At 40.8% G+C, this 20,956-nt stretch overlaps 3 protein-coding genes and 1 pseudogene across 4 annotated transcripts in view; 1 reads left to right on the top strand and 3 right to left on the bottom strand.

Annotated features, from left to right (window-relative positions):
- The window catches only part of LOC149037722 (uncharacterized), an 8,755-nt gene extending 1,107 nt beyond the window's left edge, over positions 1-7,648 (bottom strand). The window contains exons 1-3 of one of the 2 annotated variants that reach the window (XM_089186493.1): positions 7,225-7,648; positions 6,844-7,017; positions 5,696-6,547 (exon numbers count right to left, since the gene is read on the bottom strand). In XM_089186493.1, the coding sequence (XP_089042619.1) occupies positions 5,696-6,547; positions 6,844-7,017; positions 7,225-7,276 (1,078 nt within the window). In that variant the 5' untranslated portion in view covers positions 7,277-7,648. The remainder of the gene's footprint in view (positions 1-5,695; positions 6,548-6,843; positions 7,018-7,224) is intronic. The other variant, XM_089186494.1, reaches the window with a different exon arrangement.
- On the top strand, positions 721-2,311 carry LOC149037724 (uncharacterized). Its single transcript, XM_089186257.1, has 2 exons — positions 721-1,384; positions 1,605-2,311. Exons 1-2 carry the CDS (start codon positions 721-723, stop codon positions 2,015-2,017), a joined length of 1,077 nt encoding a protein of 358 aa, XP_089042383.1. The 3' UTR covers positions 2,018-2,311.
- LOC149037723 (uncharacterized) lies at positions 2,402-3,884 on the bottom strand. The gene is made up of 2 exons (XM_089187136.1): positions 3,752-3,884; positions 2,402-3,164 (listed from the first exon to the last, which is right to left on the bottom strand). The coding sequence occupies exons 1-2, from the start codon at positions 3,772-3,774 to the stop codon at positions 2,426-2,428; spliced, it is 762 nt and encodes a 253-aa protein (XP_089043262.1). The 5' UTR covers positions 3,775-3,884; the 3' UTR covers positions 2,402-2,425.
- A 1,269-nt stretch (positions 7,649-8,917) lies between the features above and the next one.
- Positions 8,918-9,992, bottom strand: LOC149037721 (uncharacterized; annotated as a pseudogene).
- Positions 9,993-20,956: the final 10,964 nt, after the last annotated feature.

Raw genomic sequence — 20,956 nt, 5'->3', positions numbered from 1 at the left:
TACAGCGTACACACAAATGGTGTAGCGTTGCATGAAATGGCTGGCATCTCGCCGAAACCACCAAAAATACAAACCGCAAATGGAGCAGCGATCTGCTGGGGGCATGACGTCATGGTAAAACTCGACCAAGAGTTGGACAATTAAGTGCATTACGGTGTCCGCACTAGCCTTCCTTAATACGTGATGACTACGGAATGGAAAGAGCACAGGGAAGATAAGTATGTATGCGCGCAAAACCAACTCAGAAAAAATATTACTCTGGCAAAAACTATTTTGGAACGCGAAAAAAACCCTTTAACTGTTTCCGGTCCAGACATGTAATCTACGTTTGATCGACAAAATAAAAAAGGGAACTTACTTTTACTATAACTGCACCCAGGAAAAAATTAAACAAAGCAATATAATGTACACCTCTTTAAAATAATAAATATGTCTTCTCTTAGCTTACTCTTGTCGTCCGGCACACCAATTAAAGCATTCCGATATCACTTCGATCGAAAAATTTCATAACAGATTAAGGATATCAGTTTTCTTATCATGGCGTCCAGGGCTCACACAATAACGAGCTTAAGATCCGACGACGGCAGACACCTAGGACGGCAGACTTGGTCGAGGGGGCTTGGGGAAAGGTCGCCGTTCCAATGGCGCGAAAAATAGCCTTAAGATAGCGCGCGCGACGGCGGCTGTAGTGGCTTTCCTCTTTGAAGTTTAGGAAAAGCGATGGCTACCTTTAGAAAGGCTCGTGAATTGTTGATCGCAAGTTTCGATGATGGTGACATTTCAGAAGATGAATTTTTACTGTTGTATGATGCCAACACTTCAAAGAATCTCGATTATCCTTACCAGAATTACGAAGATTTTGACCTGGAAGGACTCGGTGAAAGTGAGTGCTTGACAGAATTTCGTTTCCGAAAAAGGGACATACCAATTCTCGCAGACGTAATGGGGCTGCCTGATTCGTATCGATGTGAACAAGGGACTGTATGCGATGGAATTGAAGGCCTTTGTCTTTTGTTAAGAAGATTGGCGTACCCTTGTAGGTACAGTGACCTAATCCATCGTTTTGGCCGCCCAGTACCAGAAATTTGTATGATCACTAATTATGTAATGGAAACTGTGTACAGCTTACATCATCACCGTCTGACAGCATGGAACCACACCTTAATGAGCCCCCCTCTACTTCAGAGATATGCTGATGCCATACAAAGGAAAGGAAGTCCCCTGCCGAATTGCTTTGGCTTCATAGATGGTACAGTAAGACCCATTTGCCGACCACAAGAAAACCAAGGAATTGTGTACAACGGACACAAAAGAGTCCACGGATTGAAATACCAATCTGTTGCATTGCCCTGTGGTATGATAGCCAACATGTATGGGCCAGTAGGTAATGGAAATTATTCCTTTCAAGTTTTAGCTGGAGCCCAAGTAATAGGCTCCTGGTTTTAGTCACATTAGAACCATCTGTCACGCGGTAAATCCAAACAGAATGATAAATAGGTGAAAGCAGTTTTTAGCGTGAAACATTTCAAGTAGTATAAATAAAATATACATTTTTTTAAAATTACAGAACACAATTTTCAATCAAAATGTGCATTTTCTTCCAGAGGGCCGCAAACATGATGCTGGAATGTTAGCTGATTCTGGCCTTCTGCAAGTCCTTGAACACCATGCTTTTTCGCCGACTGGTAACCCCATGGCCTTATATGGTGACCCTGCTTACCCATTAAGAGTTCACCTTGTTGTGCCATATCGTACTGCAGGTATCACTCCTCAGATGGAAGAGTTTAACAAGTCGATGAGCAGTGTCCGCATTTCAGTAGAGTGGCTTTTTGGGGATACTGTTAACTATTTTAAATTTGTTGATTTTAAGAAAACTCAAAAGATATCATTGAGTGCGTTGGGAAAGATGTATATTGTATGTGCAATTTTAAGGAATGCCATGACTTGTTTGTATGGCAATTTCACATCAAATTTCTTTGACATTGACCCACCAACCCTTCAGGATTATTTTTCCTAACAATTAAAACTATTTGTACCCTGAAATGAATTTCAATGATAAATTCATGTGAAATACACAACTAGTCAATAAGATGTAACAGTGTATGTCTGCAACCTGCCAATAAACTACTGTTTAAAGTTTTGGTATTTATTCTTTAGTATTTGTAGTCAGGTCAACTGATGTATAACAACAACTATAATTAATGTAAGAAGGGTTCAGAATCCATTTCAGAGGGTACAAGGTATAATAACACCAGGGTGAGAGCAGAGGAGAATGGGGAGCTTCCCAAAATATGCACAGAGAATGTTCCAAAACTGCAACAGACCCTCCCCCTACCCCCATATCAATCCTCTCTAATCATACAAAAACGTAGTCAAAAGGCCATAAAATTTGAGCAAAACAACAGCATTTAACGCATTCAGTTACTCAATGCTTTTCTAAAAGTCTCAAAATGATTTGTGACTGCTGTTGTTGCATGGCAACAAACATCTGCTGAAACTGTTGCATTTGATTCTGTTGCTGCTGGACTTGCTGGGCCATCATTTGCATCATTTCTTGATGTTGCTTTTGAGACTCATCTTGCTTTCTTCTCTCTATGTCCAGGCGCTGCATGTGCAATTCCAACTCTTCAGCTTTCCATTTCTGAACCATATCATTCTTCTCACGCAGATACGCCACTGTGTCCCCACCACTCCTCCTTGTGACTTTTCGCTTAGGTTGTGCATTCTCTACATCCTCAACTTCATCACCATCCTTCCTTTTCTGTGTTGAACGCATGCTCTCCATTGCTCTATTCCGCATCTCGACAGCTTTGGCGCTATCCTCTTTTTTCTTGTCAACTTCCAGACTATTTTCAGCATCAGCCTCTTTTTCCAGTATTTCCTCCAAAGGTTTCTCAACATCATTCATGTCAGTCTCAATGCCACTAGCCTTTTTCTCTTCTTGTAACTCTTTCTTTAATTTTTCAATGAGTAGTGTGTAACGCTCTCTCACTGAGCGCTTGTTAACTTTAAATCTTGGAATTTTCAAGGAGTTGAGATTACTGGCAATTTTTTCCCAGATCTGCCCTCTTGCGATACTTCCCTTTTTAGCTTTAAAGGGTTCTAGAGCCAGAATTTCTTGACAGAGAGAGTGGTCATGATCATCTGTCCATTCCATGTTAGATCTACATTTTAAGAAAATATAATATGGATATTTAAAAATCCTGGTGAGTCTGCTAACTAAGCTTCAATTCCAACTGCTTAGTTCAGTCAAGAACTCTCCAAAGTAAATCAGAGCAGTCTTGTTTATGTGTGTTGTGGTTAAAATTTTTGTTTGCGGGTTTAAAAATGCTCAAACCACGTTAAGTTTTTGTTTCCCTTTGTCTCGGGTTATGGTAATAGATGCGAGAAAAAGGATAATAACAATAAAAACAGAATAAAGAATGAAAAATGGTTTAAAACTTTTTAAATTGACACTGGAAAAATTTGAATCACAACATGGACATGTATGCAAAGCAGCATAATACAGGTATAAACTTATCATTATGATAAATGTTTAACCAATTTCCGACAGCAAATTTTTCGCGATTAATCTAGGACGTTTCTTTACGGCTTAAAAAACATCACCGAAACTGTTGATTATAAAAACGTTCTCAGATGATCCTTGTTGTTGAATTCGAGAAAAGACAAATGGAATAATATCATGGCCATCAATTTATGCACGAAAAAGTCTACGAATTTTTAATTGAAATAAAGAAATTATTAAACTTACTGGGTTGCTTTCTTTCTTGACATTGAGCCAATACTAGTAACGAACTGTTTATGAGAAAGGCAAACGAATAAAGTTAAAATTTCCTCGAACAAATAGTTTATTTTTGCTTGGCTATTTCACAGACATCCTCTCATAACAATAAACGGTCAAAATTGCCAACAATTTTCTCTCAAAGTAAGTTCAAACGGCGTTATTTTGCAAAAGTTTACTCATGTTTTAGCCGCGACGGCAAAATGGCCTCCTTCACGTCACAGACGAGGCCGCTACGGCGGGAAACCTCACAACAACGGCAGCCGGAAGTAATTCTGGCGGTAACTTCACTTCCGCTTGCCGTCCCAGATGTCTGCCGTCGTCGGATCTTAAGCTCGTTAATATTCAACATCTCACGTACTCCTGCAATGTTCAAAGAGCCATTGAAGTTGGACTCTCATTGAAAAGTAAGCGTGAGTCGGAGAAAGAAAAGAGAGCTCGACAATTGACATTTAATGCACGTCATAACACTACTTAATACTATAAACTGTGGTAAACCAAGAGGCCGGCAAACCGTGGTAGAATTCAGTCTCGTTGCTATTTTAATTGACGCTTTCATGGACGACAACGAATAAATACAATATCAGCAGTGAAAAAATAGGAGAAACTTACCGAATTAGCTCTGTTTTACGGCAAAGCGAAGTGAAGACTATTCCATACAGCGACTACGCCATGTAATGGTTTCGTGTCAGTCTTCACATTCGATGACGTCATGCCCCCAGCAGATCGCTGTTCCATTTGCGGTTTGTATTTTTGGTGGTTTCGGCGAGATGCCTTGGCGGCCGTTACCACCAAAAATACAAGGATGTCGTATAGATCAGCAAATACAAAGATGGCTTAAGGATCAGCTGCAGGATAGCATAGCTAATAAAGGAATGGCATGGCCTTCACGTCACGCCACGACGATTCGCCACAACATCGAAATATTTCAAGTAATACTAAGCAATTTAATGTTCAGATATAGCGTCTGATGTTTTGCAAAGCTATTCGACACTATTTGTGTCTACGCTGTACCATTCTACATTAAGCTGAGCCATTTCACGCAACGCTACACCATTTGTGTGTATGCTGTACCATTCGACATTATGCTAAGCCACTTCACGCAACGCTACGCTGTTTGTATGTACGCTGTACCATTCGACATTACGCTAAGCCACTTCATGCAACGCTACGCTGTTTGTAGGTACGCTGTGCCATTCGACATTACGCTGAGCCATTTCACACAACGCTACACTGTTTTTATGTACGCTTTACCATTCGACATCACGCTGAGCCATTTCCCGCAGCGCTACACCTTATTTGTGTACGCTGTACCATTCTAAATTAGGCTGAGCCATTTGACGCAATGCTACACCGTTTGTGCGTACGCTGTGCTACTCAACGTTACCCTGAGCCGTTTAACGCAACCCTACACCGTTTGAGTACTGTATTGCAAATGAGTGCTAAGCTATTCGTAATTGAGCTAGTCCATTTCACAATCTCATGTTTCAACTCAACATGGGCTACTAGACCGTTTCTCATTTGGTTAAACTATTCATGTTTAGGGTGTTCTGTTTCACGAAGGAAAACTAGACTGGCTATAATCTGGCCATGCCATTCCTTTATTAGCTATGCTATCCTGCAGCTGATCCTTACACCATCTTTGTATTTGCTGATCTATTTGACATCCTTGTATTTTTGGTGGTGACGGCCGCCCATAGAACAGCCCTGGCATTTATTTGTGTTAACTTTGATTATGACATTTATTTGTAGTTCTGTGTGTATTTGAATCTGATCTTATGTGACTGATAGAACTTACAAAAGAAATGTGTGCAGTACAATAATATAATTATTGCTAAATTGCTCTGATGTTAACCAGAGACAAAATTAATGACTTTTAGATAGGAAGTCATTATATAATTTAAAAAGACTTACGTGCAATGTTAAGCCTCTTGTATAGTTTTTCTAGTCGCTTTCTCAAAGCTTCATTTTCCAGTTTCTCTTGCTTGCAACAGCTGGCACTGGAGCCAAAGTCTGTTGCATCACACTCCTCATCACTTTCATTTTCACTGCTGTCAGTCATAACCAAAGTACTCTGGAAATGCAAGCCCCTTCTTGGTTCAGAGGTGTTCTTTGATGAAGTATTTTTCCTTGCTGGAGTTTCATTTGTTTGGCGAGTTGTACATGGTGTTGGATGCATTGACTGAGTGTGTCTTCTAGGAGTTTCATCTGTGTGGTGAGCTGGTGTTGTTGGACGATTTGACCGGGCACATGTATTTATTCTTGCTGGAGTTTTAACTGCTTTTGGAGCTGGTGTTGTGGGGTCAGCCGATGGCTGATGGTTTGCTTGGTGATCCGCATGTGGTGATGGAGGCAAGGCTTGGTGGGATGGTGAAGTCAAATGTGTTGAAGGTCTGTTTGCTCGGTGAAGTGGTTCAGGTCTGAAGGAAGTGTTTAAAGGGGAAACAATTGTAAGTTCTGAGTTGGTGGAGGACCATCTCTTTGTTGCTTGAGCTTTCCTTGCCTCTAGTAGAAATTTTTGCCTTGTTTGTTCCTCATCTTTTTTCTGTTTCTTTTCTTCCTTTTCTTTTTCCTTTTGTTGCATCTCTCTACCACTCTGTGATTGAACTTTTGTCTTTTTCTTGTTTTTCTGTTGATCTGCAGAGTCCTTAGGATTCTTTCTCTTTTGTTGGACTTTTGGATCTTGAGTGGTTTTTGTTGTTTTCTCTTTGTTATTTTTAGCCTTCTCTAGTTGCAGTCTTTCTCTCATGAGCTCATTCTTGTCAACTGTAAAGAGATTTTGGAAACAGTGATTTTTTTATAAAACTAACATGTAATACATAATACTACTTTGCTCACTTTCATATGATTTTTACATGTTGATTGTTACAAAGACACACTTGAGTTTTGCTTGCTAGCACTGTATTTAATCTATTTATTTAATAACACTTGTACACGACAATTACTTTTCCTAAGATGACTGAAACCTGCGGCTCCAAAAGAATGAAATAGAGATGGCCCTCTTTGGAAAGCAAAGTATTGACTTCTGGTCGCACTTATAAGCGCTGTAAAATGGAACTTACCTCCTTTCTGTAGCACCTTGGCGTCATAAAACTGGCCATTTGAAAGCCAAAGGGCGCTTACAATATCACCAGCTTGAATTTCCTCTTCTTCATCGGGAAAGATGTGCCGAATTTCGTCTTCACCTAACACCCTTAAGTTGCCATCATCCTCGTAGTCTACAAGGTACCAAGTCTCTGTGAAATTGATGTTTACATGTAATAAGTTTCGATTGAGTTTTTACTATGTAAACTAAAAAAGGTTTTTTGAAAAAATGCAAGCTTATTGATCACTCATCGTCTCTATTTTAGACGAATAATAAAGCCCAAGTGCACGAGGCCAACCTACAACAATACTGCATGCATGTATACTTTCGTATCCACAACTTTCTCACTTCAACTTACCTTCTCTTAAACGTGCTGGAACGCCTCTTTTTCTTGAATTTCGTTCGGCCATTGTTAGTTGTCCTTTGGAACTATTACTTAAAGCACAAAAGGTGAAAACTACAACAAAAATTCTGATCGAAGAGCAAGCTTACTCGTTCACGTTGGAATGTAAAATCAAAAAGTGCGCTTTTGCATGACGCGTTCGTCGCTAGATTGTTATTGGCTGCAAAAGCCCACGTGATCCGGTAGAAAATCGAGGACGCATGCGCTTTAGGTTCTCTTAAGACAGGATCCTGGGAACGAGATCGATGGTTTCAAAACAAACATGGCTGACGATGGTAGGAAACTACGGGGGCGCTATAAAGAATATATGCATCATCATAATCCGTACAAATTCAAACCAGCACGATTAGCAGCTCGTAGAAGAAGTGGTAGAATTAACCTCCTTAAAGCTGATGACAAGAATCCTTGTCCAACTATTTGTCAGAGCGGTAACAACGACCAGGAGTTCGACAGTCGTGGAAAGTGTGACGACTCTTATATCTGTAATAATAATAATAATAATAAAATCTTTATTACCGTGTCAATGTATTTAGCTCATAGAGCTAATTGGGGACACCTACTATTACTAAATTAATAAAAAAAAACTATGTAGAGTATCATAATAAGTAACAATACAGCCGATAAACTATGCATTAAAATTTTAAAATATTTAGAAATATCAACAGTGTTCAGATAACATAAAAATACTTGTACCATGCAGATAATTAAAAAAAATCACGTGCTGCAAAGATTGCAGCAGTTGCCACTGTCTTCCACTAGGCTGACCAGGTCAACTCTACGGATTCTAGTTTTAAAGATACTAAGGCTTGGTAGTTCACGCATACCATTTTCTAATTTGGACCAAATATATGGTCCTTGATACCTTAGTGTGTGTTTACCATAGCGTATAGTGTTAAATCGTGGTATTTCAAAGTCACTATTCCTAAGGTTATAACGAGTACCCTTTCGAGTAAATATCTCAGATATGTAGCTGGGTACTAGATCGTTCTTTACTTTATACATTAGTATTGCTATGTCCTGTAAGCGTCTATTATGAAGCGTAGGTAACTTAGCACGCTTAAGAAGTTCCTCATATGTCTCTGTTGTTGTTTTGAAGACCGCGCGCAGGGCTCGCTCTTGGATGCGTTCGATTTTGCGCCCATCTGAAGATTTACAAAAGTTCCAGACTAAATGACAGTATGTTAAATGTGGCATTATAGCTGTTTTATACAGTATGAGCTTAGCTTGGCATGGTATTAGCATGCGCAGGGATCTCAGTCTGCAGAAGCTATTGAGGAGCATTAATTCTTGATAAATCCGATAAATTGCGGTAGGTAATAAAATGACAGTTATGCATTGATACTGACTAACAAAATGCAGACAACACGGGATTGAAGTGCGTTGGAGTGATTGACGTGATTAATTAAAGTCTTAATTACTGCTTAAATGCCTTACCACTGAGCTAAAGGGCCTTAACAAAAGAAGCTCAACTTTCACTTTGTAATATACCTACAGTTCATCAACGTCAGGTATGTCACAAACTCATAATTTAATTTCGAAAAAAAACACATGGATATATACTCAGTTACGAACCTTTTATAAAGACCCATGGATTTATTTTGTAAGGGTTATTCTTTGGTAACTGCTTTTAAAAATTGATAAAGTCACTGCAAAATAAGGAAGTTAAAGTTAAGAAAGCTTAGCTCACCATAGAATTGGACTTGCAAAGTTAAGAAAGCTTACCTCACCATAGAATTGGACTTGCAAAGTTAGTCTTTTATTATCAATCTGTTGAATTTCATCTAAAGGTGTCTCCAACAAATTGTATCTGTTGACTAGAATAAAGCTGGCTTCTCTTTCTAAACATTGATGCATTTATGATGTTAAGAATCCTGCCAACAACAACAGATTCCTGCAGACGCTGACGAATCTGTGCAGGATTTCCACCACGTGCCCATTTGATAGGAACCTGCTCAAAAGTATTACAAATATCCAGAGCACTCCTTGCTGCGTCACTGCCCACTCCTAGCTGCTGACTTGTATCTTGAATGCCTTGCGGGGATGCATGATTGGTAGATTGAGTTGCAGCTACCATAGTACGCCTTGCTGCATCGTAACCTACTCCAAGCTGCTGACTGGTATCTTGAATGCTTTGTGGAGATGCATGATCGGCAGCTTGAGTTGCAGCTATCAAAGAATCCTCCTCTGAAAGAAGCGTCTAGGATGAAGATTGCAAATTCTGTTGACTGAATGTTGCATGTACAGTTACAGGCTGCTGTGCTGAATTTGAAATTTTAACATCTAATGGAGACTTGGTGCTGTTGTTGCAGAGTGAGGCCCCCCATCCATTGCAGCTGAGATTACTGTGGCATCATTATCACTGTCATCAAAGAGGTTTCCTGTCCACTGCATGGAATTGTCCCTTAGTCCACTCAAAAGGAATGGTCTTTAAAGAGCTGGTGCTGAGGGACTTTGGTATAGGCGTCAAATAGATTTTAGGTTGCCCACGTAAAGCAGATTTAAGTTTTTGAACAGACCACAAACTTCTAATGACAGATAAGTCTCTGCATTTGGCCAAGCTCTGCAGCATTTCAACCCACTACATGTACGCAGTTGAGGGAAGCCTATTGTATTCCCGCATACATCTTTAGCATGACATTGTTCACTTTGTTCAACACGGTTTCCACTGTGTCATCTGCAAGGAGGTCAATTTTCTTACACCCTAAGCCTACTTGATGTAGCATCTTTTTCTCGTTTGTAGTAGGGTTTTTTTTTTGTTTTGCAAAGCGAGTCTTCTCTGAGACAGAAACTGTTTTTTTGGGAAACCTTTCCTCAACCAAAGCTCTGGAATACGTCTGTATACACATTCTTGTGAACTAACTTCTCTTCTTGAAAGAAAAGCTGCTTCTACTTTCCTCAAACTGTCTCAGATGTTCAAATTTGAGGTTTAAGCTTCCTTTGCTGCATTTACAATAGCCTGTGAACATTCGGTTTCATCCTTTGTGAAGTAGGAGCAAACATAGGTTACACATTTGTAATGATTAAAAACAGGCTGTAAGTCAACATTTGCTCGAAAACCTTTGATCCCAGCAACAGAACAGTTATTTATAAAACAATTACCCAATGGTCTTTTCAGATGTAAATCAAAGTCAGAATCGCTGGATGTAGATAGAGCCCAGTAATATTGTTTTTTCTGCAATACCTAGTGGGCTTAGAATATCCTCTTCTGTTTTATTAGGATCATACTGTGGCTTCTTTGTCTATTTGCTCTCTGACTAAATTGAGGATTACATTTCTTTTGGTTAAAATGGTCATTTTAGACTCTTCATCTAATTCCTCAGAGTAGTAAATGCTGCAAATGTCTTCTTTGTGGAAAAACTGCCCAAAATGAAACCTACAAGGATTATTTTTGTACTTTCTGCAAGTCTTTGAGTGATTGTGCTTTTGTTCATGCACGTCAGAGTCTATTTTTTTTTCATGTAGCAGGTATGCCTGAGCATGATTATTCACACTTTAAAATGAAGAAAGTTGATTTGACCCAAAAAAGAGGCCAAACGAGTGGATCCAGTTTTGGTACTGGCTTGGGGTCAATTTGGCCCCATTGAAATGGAGATATTTTTGGCACCTAATTGTAAAGGCCAAATTGGACCATGTGTAAGGTCATTTTGGAAAATAGCAGAACCTCTTTGGAATTTAAGAGGGCTAAACAGGCCTTAAAATTTCAGCCCTCTCACAAATTACCCCTTTAAAATTAGCCCATCCAGCTCCAATGTGAAGCCAGTACAGAAGTAGAGGGCTCTTTCCTCTTCGCACCGATTTCCCCCCTTACAGGAAAATAATGAAAATACACCTCGTGCTTTACCTTTCAAACACTCATTTATTAGGTTATAGATATTGTTTATGAAAAAACCTTTTGGAGTGCACGATTTTACAGTTTTTAAGTTTCTCAGTTGTGGTATAAAATAGACAAACTTTGAAACATCATGTGAAAGAGTAGAACAAGATACACAGGTATTTAACATTACTTGAACCATTTTCTAAAATAGATCTCTGCTAAATCAGTATACTACTCAACAGTGCAAGCATTGCCAGAAACAGTACTTGTGAGTAAAGCTTCCCTTCTCACTGACTTAGCAGATGTGATAATGTGAGGCAGCTTATAATCAACGGTGATTAAATTTTTGAAGTACAGTATATTATCAAAATAACACAAGGGCAACAAATGGTCCTGTTCCTGCACACAGTGGAAAATGAAATTGTTGTAATTTAATACCTGGGCCTACTTCCAAAGACCTTTCAATTGATGGATGACCATGCTTACTGCTTGATATTTCATAGCACTACCTCAACTGATGACGAAGAGCCAGTGTCCAAGGAATATCAGTGAAATTGCAAGGGATGTGGCCAGCCGTTTGAGTTTTTGATGCTTTGCCTCAAACCTCATTGTCCAGGTCGGTACCATCGGACCAAACTTTAAATATCAAAATGCTACATATTTACCTTTGTTTTCTTTTCAATGATCAACCCTTACATGCACTATAAGGGAACTACTGGAAAACACAAACAATAACACAAAGATTTATGTGACAAAACTATCACCCATCAAAAGAAAAGTTAAGATATTTTTCATTTCCAACTTACCTAACCATTGTCCTTGGGTAATGAAGAATATAGTGCATCTGTGGAATCACAGAGGAATTCTGGTATAACTTGGTAAATCTAGTATGGTGATCGGTGATGAAATCCCTTAAGTAATCTGCCTCATCAAGTGTGACTGCATCGTCAAATAATGTCCTCTATTTCTAAAAGAGTTGGGAGAAGACCCCACTTCTCATCATTACGAGGCATATGGCTGCCAATCATCTATGGAAGGAAATGGCCAAGGTACCATATCTCTGAAGCTAGAATCTCATTATGGTCAACAGAACTACCAACACACTGTTTTATCCATTTCCTATGAGCTACTAATAATGCAAGTTTTACCTTTTTGTTTGAGAGAATTAGCGTTGGAATTTAAGGTAGCACTTGATATAACAATGGTTTGTTGGAAACATCTGGATAACCAGTGAAAAACTGCTGCTCATTTATAGATATTTGAGGAGTTCTTTGACTTCATATTGAAGAAACCCCTGAAAGACATCATGCAGTACATCACCCGGAAGACGTTCTATGACATAGAAGTATTGTGACTGGTTTAGGGCTTATCTCAGCTTTATTCCAAACTGTGAAGAAATGTCAATGACTGAATTTTCGATGGCTGTGCACAGCAGATCATACATTGCTTTAGTGCGTAATTGGAAATCATCTTCCACTAACTGTGAGGAATGATGAGAAAGTTATTGGATTTCAACACCACACTTCAATTACAAATTTAATTGTGCACGATTTATAACACAGTTTTTCCATGGTGAGTCACAGGATCAGGTAGTTTCATTATTAAAGAGGGGGGGAAGAATATCTTTGGTACTACATGTAATGGTTCTCACATGGCGAAAGGGAAAGTTCAGGAAAAAGTTATCGCAATAAGCAAAAGCCTAGGAAAAAACTTATGAGTCGGTGGCAAAGAGCAAAAGTGCAAAGTGAATGGGAAGAGATTTAGATGCTCATTTTATTGTCAGTGGAAAAATGGTTCATCCTTTGCCTACCTTTGCAGCTACATCATTTGCATCTCCCATGCAAACCCTGCACTTCAGTGCAGAACAGTTTCCAATTTTAAAGCCTACAATTTCCTGGGATGCTAAGTTATCACCAGAAACAAAGCTGATGGTTCCTTTTAAAGACTTTTTTTCCCCATTTATGGTAAACTGGTATCCTCCATCCTTAGGAAATAAATAGGGACCTTGGGACGTAAAAAATAGGAATAATAAATAAGGAATAATAAATAAGGACGTAATAAATAGGACGTTGGGCGTCTTCGACGGCTGTCATGACCGAGGGGGGACTGGTAAGAGGTTGCCGTTGCAAGGCGCAGAAAATCCTTAAGAAACTAAGTCGAAGGGGCGGGCAGCATTGTTTACATATTTTCAATTTTTATCATAAATTACTTCAGTCATGGCTTCCTTTAAAGAGATTCGTAGCATTCTTCTGCAAAGTTTTGATGATGGCGATATATCAGAGTACGAGTTCTTTCTTCTCTATAACGTTAACACATCCAAAAACCCAGATTTTCTTTATGAAAGTTGTGGGAAATTTGACCTTAATGACATGGATGACTGTGAGTGTTTATCCGAGTTTTGCTTTCGTAAGAGTGACCTTCCCGTCCTTTCTGAGGCCCTATATCTTCCTAACTACTGTACAGGTCAACAAGGAGCAATATGCGATGGTATTGAAAGGTTGTGTATCACACTTTGAAGGTTTGCGTACCCGTGTAGACTCAGTGATTTAATGCCCAGTTCCAGAGCTAAGTATGATTTCCAGCCTTGCGGTGGATACAATTTATCGGGAACATAATCGCAGAATGATACACTCCCGAACCCAGCACTTCCAGCAACATACACTCATGGAATTGAGCAAAACGGTAGTCCGTTGCACAACTGTTTCGGTTTTATAGACGGAACATTACAGGCCAATTTTTCGACCCAACCTATACCAGAAGATTGTGTACAATGGGCATAAGCGAGTGCATGGTCTAAAATATCAATATGTGGCACCACCCAATGGTATGATAGCCAACATGTATGGCCTAGTAGGTAATTTTATAATTGAAGTAATAAATCTGTTTGGTTGAATTGTAAAATTTCATCCCAACCATAAACTACAATATCACTTATTTCGTCCTCATTTTAGAGGGCAGAAGGCATGATTCAGCCATGATGGCCGATTCTGGTCTTCTTGATGAACTCGAGCAACATGCGTTCTCAACAACAAGAGAACCATATATGGCAACCCGGCCTATCCTCTGCGTGTTCACCTCTAGGTACCTTACAGAGGTACTGGAATTACACCACAGATGGAGCGATACAACAAAGCCATGAGTTCGGTTCGCATGTGTGTCGAGTGGCTTTTCGGGGACACTGTAAATTATTTTAAATTTTAAAACTTTAAGAAAAATTTGAAGATCTCACTTAGTGCAGTTGGCAAAATGCACATCGTGGCTGCCATTCTGCGAAATGCTTTAACCTGTATGTACATCAACTCAACTTCAGAGTATTTTGCTTTAAACCCTCTTACTATTCACGGTTATGTTGCTTGATTAGGAACACAAAACGCCCAGTATCTGTAACATTAAGTCTTATATCGAGTTTATGTGAATCAAAAAGTCTGAACATGAAGCTGATATAACATGGGGAACCTAACAATAAAATAAAAGCAAGTGTACAAAACAAAATCAAGAAACATATGCCTGAAATTGCTGAAAACTACATTCATCTTGCACGCACAAAATCAGGCCATGACTTAGTTTTGTTTTTCTAGAAGTTTTATGATAATTTGAGACTGCAGCTGCTGCATTAGCGTGAACATCTGAAAATTTTGCATTTGTTCTTGTCGCTGTTTAGTTTGCTGCAGCATGACCTGCATCAAATCCTGATGTTGCTTTTTGGACTGCTCCTTCTTCTTACTTTCAGCCTCTAGTCGCTGCTTCCGTAGCTGCATTCCTTCCAATTTTCCATTTCTACATGAGATCGTTCTTTTCCCGCAAATATGCCACCATGTCACTACCACTTCTTCGACGTTTTTTTTTCTTTCCTTTGTCTTTTCTTTCTCGTTCTTTCTCGTTCTTCTTTTTGCCAAGGTTCTCTAGAGCTCTGTATTTCATTTCCACTGCTTTCTGCATGTTGAGTTTCACCATATTCATTGTTAAAAACGTGAAGATAAGAGAACTCACGGAGCAATCTTCTTGGCCCTCGTGTTGGCGAGTACCGGTTAGCTGTACAGTGTTATCCAGAGCTTTTTGCGAGAGATTGTATGTCTCCTTGATTCGCAAAAGATATGCTGCACTCGTGTTTCTTAACTGTTCATTTAGGAGATCTTCTTCGTCTTCTTTTAAGAGTGCTTCACCAATAAGCAAATCACCTGCTTGCTCTTCAGGCTCAATTTCTTGCACTAAATCCTGTGGTTGTTTAACGTCACGTGCAACTCGTAGAAATCCTCTATCCTCAAGTTTAAAAATTCTCGCACTTCGCACTCGAATTTTTTTTTTTGTGATAGCATCTCTTTCTCTGATCATTTTCTCGATTGAAAGTGAAAGCGTGTCACTTGTTGAATTCCAAGTGAGTCCCAAGATTTTTGTTGTTGGATGTGCTTGTATATGATCGTCTTGTGCTTTGCGATTTAGGGCTTCAGAGTTAGAAGTCCATTGGCGTAGATTCATACCTGCTTCTTGAAGGTATCTTCGCGATAATGAGTAATATTCTAAGGACTTATTATCGCAATCAGTTCCGGTTATCACGTTATCCATATACATGTTCTCCATGAGGTCCCGTGCTACCCAGTTGTCCTTTTGACTTAGGTGATATTGTATTGTTGCGTTCAGTAGAAAGGGCGAGGGTGTCGCTCCAAATAGAACTCGGCAAAATCTGTAAGCCTCCAAGTTGCTTTTACTGTCAACTGGTTTATTTATATCTTTAAGCCACAGGAATCTCGTTGCGTCCCTGTCTAGGGAGGTCAGTTCGATCTGTAAGAAGGCCTTTTCTATATCTGCAGAGAAGGCCTTTTTGTGTGTTCTGAATTTTAAGAGAATGCCTGTTAAATCTTGCATCAGATTTGGTCCTGTATGTAGACAATAATTGAGGCTCGGTGATTTAGGTGACATTCTGGCAGAAGCATCATAGACTATTCGCATTTTTGTTGTCGCGCTGTCTGATTTGAAAACTGGGAAGTGTGGCATGTAGTGTAAAACACCGTGATGATCGAGGTTTTGAACTTTTTCTATGAACCCGAGGTTAAGTTGTTCAAGGAGTTGTTCGTTATACTTCGTTATAAGTTCTGGGTCTTTCCTGTTTAGACTGTTTTGTAAGCTGTTCAGTCTGCTCTTGCTCAAATTGTAATTTGCTGGTAGATCGTGCTTGTTTAGCTTCCATGGGAGTTTTACGTTATATCTACCGGTTGCTTCGTTAAACCAGATAGTTTCTTGAAACTTTCTGATGATTTCTTCGTCTTGTTTGTTTTCTTCTGGTATTTGGTTGATTTCCCAGAACTTGGTTAGTAGATTGTTGAGCTTTTCGTCTTCTACTGGCATGATTTCTACCCTTTGACATAGGGCGGTTAAATTGCTTTGACTGTTCTTCCCTTTGTAAATGGGACCTGAGAGAAGCCATCCAAATTTGCTTGCCATAGCGATTAAGGCTTCGTTTTGGGTTTTAATTACTTTTCCGGTGATCAGTTGACCGTAATAGTCGTTTCCAATAATGATGTCTACTTTAAGATTTTCTGGTGCATGTGAAGGATCAGCAAGTTTAAGTCCTTGTAATTCCGGCGGTATCTGTAAATTTTTCACCTTTGCCGATAGTGGTGGACAAATAACTGGAGTTACTAGGGCTGTTATTTTGATATTTTCTACTTCTGTTGACAATGTCAATGCCACAAGGTCGTATGTTTATCTATTGCCTTGAAGTGTACCGAATGTCGTTACATCTAACAGTTCGCTTCCCATTGTTCCTAACTTAAGTTTGTGTTTCATCTCCTGAGTGATAAAGGTTCTTTGTGATCCTGTGTCAAATAGGATGCGAGCTTGATTGTACTTTTTATTGTTTCCACTTATTTTCGTAACGGCGGATTGCATCAGGATATGAGCTTTAGAAGAGAGTACATGCGTTGCTCCCATGTGGGTTCTGTTCTTCGACACGGAATCCGCTGATAGTTGATCATTCTTCGGCCCTTTGTCATCCTTTATTTGACTAGAAGCGCTTTGGGCTGTATTTTCTTGGTTTTCATCACAAATTGAAGGGTGGTTTTTTTTTTCTTACATTTCATACATCGCCCCTTTGAGAAACATTGGATTTTTGTGTGTAATTGAGACCAAGACAGTTAAGGCAGCGCTGTTGGCGCTGAAGTAGGGATCGTCGTTCCTCTACTGTTTTAATCTTGTTGCACTTTTCAGGTCGATGTGTTCCTGCACAGTACGTGCAAGGCCTAGGTGTCTCTTGTTTGCCGTTGTAAGTTCCGTGTCGTTGTTGTGTACCGGTTAGTAGCGCACCAGCTGTTGGCACAAGCACTTCGTTTTCTGTGGTTGGTTTTGGAGAGGACATATGGCCCTACATCTCTGCCTTGGATACGCTTCCTGACATGATGATCAGGATACTGACATGTTACCTTTACACTTCTCCAAAACTTCCCCAAGGCGTGGCGATGCCTACAGCAAATCCAAATTTTTTGGTTTACCCTCCTGAGCGAGGTGAAATAGGCCAGTCCTTGCCAAGATTAGCTCATTTTCACATAAGACCTCTTTAGACAGGTGGCAGCTTATCAAATGATGTTTTACTTCATCATTGCATTCAGACAGTCTTACCAAATCACTTAAGCCATGTGATGAACCAAAGTTTTTTCCATCTTTGCTATTTAAAAAACAGTCCTGAGACATAATGAACGTCTCGCTAACGAACGACTTCTTCCTGTACTTGTAATTTTTTCCAAAGCGATACAAGTTCGGAAGATCTAAAGGAACTCACTGTAACTTTGTATGCTCGATACGATTTCAATTTCCGCGCCAAAGGAGAAGCTTACTGAGTGAATTCGTGAGTGGTCAGTGGTTACGCTCGTGAGGTAAAGAATGGGTTTGAGACTTTTTCATTCAACTGAAAAGACTCGCGTCACTCTTATGAGACGGTTGAACGGAATACAGACTCTGAGCAGTCCCTTTTTTTTCTTAAAGATAGTGAGGTCATGTGCAGCAGGACTGTAGCTCTGAAAGGCGGTCAGGAGTGACGGAGACGGTCATATCGGTCGTGTCTACGAGAACGCCAAGAAAGACCATCGAAGTGGCTGGAGGAGAATCCTTATCAGGAGATGTACTCAGTCCGAGGCAGCGTTAAAAGGTCTCCCAAGGCCTGAAAAGCGGCTGCTGATTTAGTGGGAGTTTCTGCTACCCCAAAATCGTCGATGTAATTAGTGCAAGAGTAGCCAAGATTCTGATACATAAAGGTGACGGCAGAAGTGGTGGTCTGGCACATCATGGCCGAGGAGCGAAGACCAAAAGGAGGAGCTATGTCGAAATAGAGGGAATCACGGTGCTGGTAGCCCAAAAGATGATAGTCCTGTGGGTCGATTCGCAACTGGTGGTAAGCTCGGCTTAGGTCTGTCTTGAAGAGATGACAGTGCTGACCCTTTTGACGGATGATATCGAGCAAGGCATCCAGACCGGGTAGGCGAAGAGAGAACGGTTCACCGAGGTAATAGATTTGGAGAGGAGAGATCGAGATGTCGACGGAGAGAGGATTGGTAACGAAGGGCCTGCAAGCGGCGCCAAGTTCGCATTCGGAGCTAAGAAATTGGTCGATGACTGTTGGATTGGATCTAGCAGAACAATGATTCTGAGTGGACTGGACGGGCGGAGAACAGCTGGAGTATCTGACCGGCCAGCCAAACTCAAGAAAATCACACAGAGACTTGTCAGGATAATGGATGAGACGGCGGCGCCATTCGGGCATGTTAAGGTTCGAGGGTACCGGAAGACGAAGCGTGAAGGCGTTGGGACCAGTAGAATGCTGGAGGTGGGAGTGGAGAGAGATGAGACGCGAGGTAAGCGAGGACTTCAAAGGGAAAAGACGAGGACGATAATAATAGTTAATCTTTATTGAGGAAGCCAGCATCACAGAAAGAGTGGTTTACAGAAGGGTCCTCTAAAGGTAACTACAAATCAATATAATTACGTAAAAATGTAAATATAAATACAATCGAAAAATAAAACAGAAAAACATACATTATATTAAAAAATTAACACTAATTTAATTAAGCTAGTGCTGCATTAAAAAATTAAAATAAAGCTTTCTTGATACCACGCTTAAATTGACTTAAGGTGGGCACATCTCTTAGGGAAAGGGGTAAGGCATTCCAAGCGTCCGCTGCAAAATTTGATGTTATCCAGTGCCCCCATCTTCTATGTGCGGATGATTTACGATGGGCGGAAGGAGAGCTGGTTGGCGAGCGAGGAGAAGCTAGGGTTAGACGTGTGGGATCAGGTAGTCATGCCTGGGACGGTGATTCTGTGCGGCGAGCTGGGACGGGAAACTTCCGCTTGGGGCATGCGAGGGCTTGGTGATCGGAGCGTTTGCAAACGACGCAAACGTGTTGCTTAGGGCAGTCAGTGGACAAACAATTGTTGTGCCAGGACCATTCGTCGCAAATTTGGTGACGCGGAATCGCTGGTTTAGGTGGGGCAGTAATTGCTTCGCCATTAGCTGGAGGTTTAGCCGCCTTACGTGGAGTGATCTCAGACAGCAAGGACGTGGGGGTCAAAAACTGGACCTTGAGATGATCAAAGGAGTCCCCCCACTTAACCAAACCAAGTTCGAGGGAACGCAACCCCTTGTAATGAAAGGAGCGGACCGCTGACCACTGGTACGCAGATGCGAAAACGATAAGTTGGTGGAATTGGTCAAGAAGAGCGGCGTAATGTGGTTTTGAGGCGCTTTGGTGGATGACCAAGTACCCAGCGCAAAATTCAGGCATGGACAAATCATTATACAACTTAGGCTCACCTGGGGCGTAAATGTGTGGCAAAGGCTGCGGATGCAGGGTCTTCTAAGGAGCCTTTAAGTCGCCAAGTGAATTCCCCGGACTGGACTCTGTAGAAGTAGGTGAAGCGATTTGGCCGCCTTGTAGTTCGGCAAGCTGTAGCTGCAACTCGAGCTTCTTGATCTTGAGCTCTTGGGATTCTTTTTGCAGCTGAAGAGCTATTAGCGACGGAGGTATACTCGCGGCAAGCTGCCGGTCAGGGGGCGGTGTTTGTTTTGCGTCCTGTTTTGTGAACGGAACTTGTGGAGTCGCTTGAGGAAGAGAAGGGTTGTCCGCAGGCCTTCGTTTTGGGACTGCGCCGGGATCGATCGGCGATTTCGAATCCTTGCGATGTTTTTTCGGCGTGTTGGGACGGTGACGAGTCTAGCAGTTCTCGAGAGGCCTTGAACAATAAACTCTCATCGATGGAAGGCAATGTCTCCCATTCGTAATCCGTGCTGAGATGGCGCTGACTGTCGCGTGTGGTCCGGGACGATAAAGCCATAGTTAGAGAAGCGAAAAAAAGGCGAGTAACGAAAAGATAAAGCGGACTTGAAAACTGGAAAAGCGAACTCGAACACGAACCTAGCAGACACAACTAGCTATCTAATAGCGTGGAGACGCGAACATGATACTCTTATTGAGCCATCCCTGCTATTAATTAACCTCCCTTAGCCCTTAACTTAGCAGCATATAGAATTCACGTATTCACAAACAAAGTAGTGAATCACCAACACCTGAAATAGCGACCAGGCATTCCTCGCGACTCCCTTATGTTTGTTTTCCAATTTGCTCGGGCCGCTGCCAATCACTTCTTGTGTAAAAACCTACGTAACCTGCCAAGTGGAAGTACGTTGGCTACTGTTGCTTGCCGATATTTTCCGTCGGCAAAACGGAGAAGTCAGTAAATGTGACCGATTCTGCCCGGAAAATTTTATTGTCTGGAGCTTGGATATGTCAGGAGAATTTCATTGACAGCTGGATTAATTATACCCCGTGTTGTGAAACCATTATGAAGACGTCGTGCTTTCCTTCGCTTTTTTTGTCACATACAAAA

Source organism: Pocillopora damicornis, chromosome 11, assembly GCF_964200805.1.
Source record: "Pocillopora damicornis chromosome 11, jaPocDami1.2, whole genome shotgun sequence".
NCBI classification, from domain to species: domain Eukaryota; kingdom Metazoa; phylum Cnidaria; class Anthozoa; order Scleractinia; family Pocilloporidae; genus Pocillopora; species Pocillopora damicornis.
Note: the sequence above shows the minus strand (reverse complement) of the source record. Positions and strands in the feature narration are given on the sequence as shown.

What these genes read in the sequence shown, in the direction of transcription:
- LOC149037723 (XM_089187136.1), bottom strand. Translation starts at nt 3,774, where the DNA reads ATGTCAAGAAAGAAAGCAACCCA. An exon ending in TCAAGAAAGAAAGCAACCCA is followed by an intron (nt 3,165 to 3,751) that starts GTAAGTTTAATA and finishes CTTAAAATGTAG; the next exon opens with ATCTAACATGGAATGGACAG.
- LOC149037724 (XM_089186257.1), top strand. Translation starts at nt 721, where the DNA reads ATGGCTACCTTTAGAAAGGCTCGTGAATTGTTGATCGCAAGTTTCGAT. An exon ending in CAACATGTATGGGCCAGTAG is followed by an intron (nt 1,385 to 1,604) that starts GTAATGGAAATT and finishes ATTTTCTTCCAG; the next exon opens with AGGGCCGCAAACATGATGCT.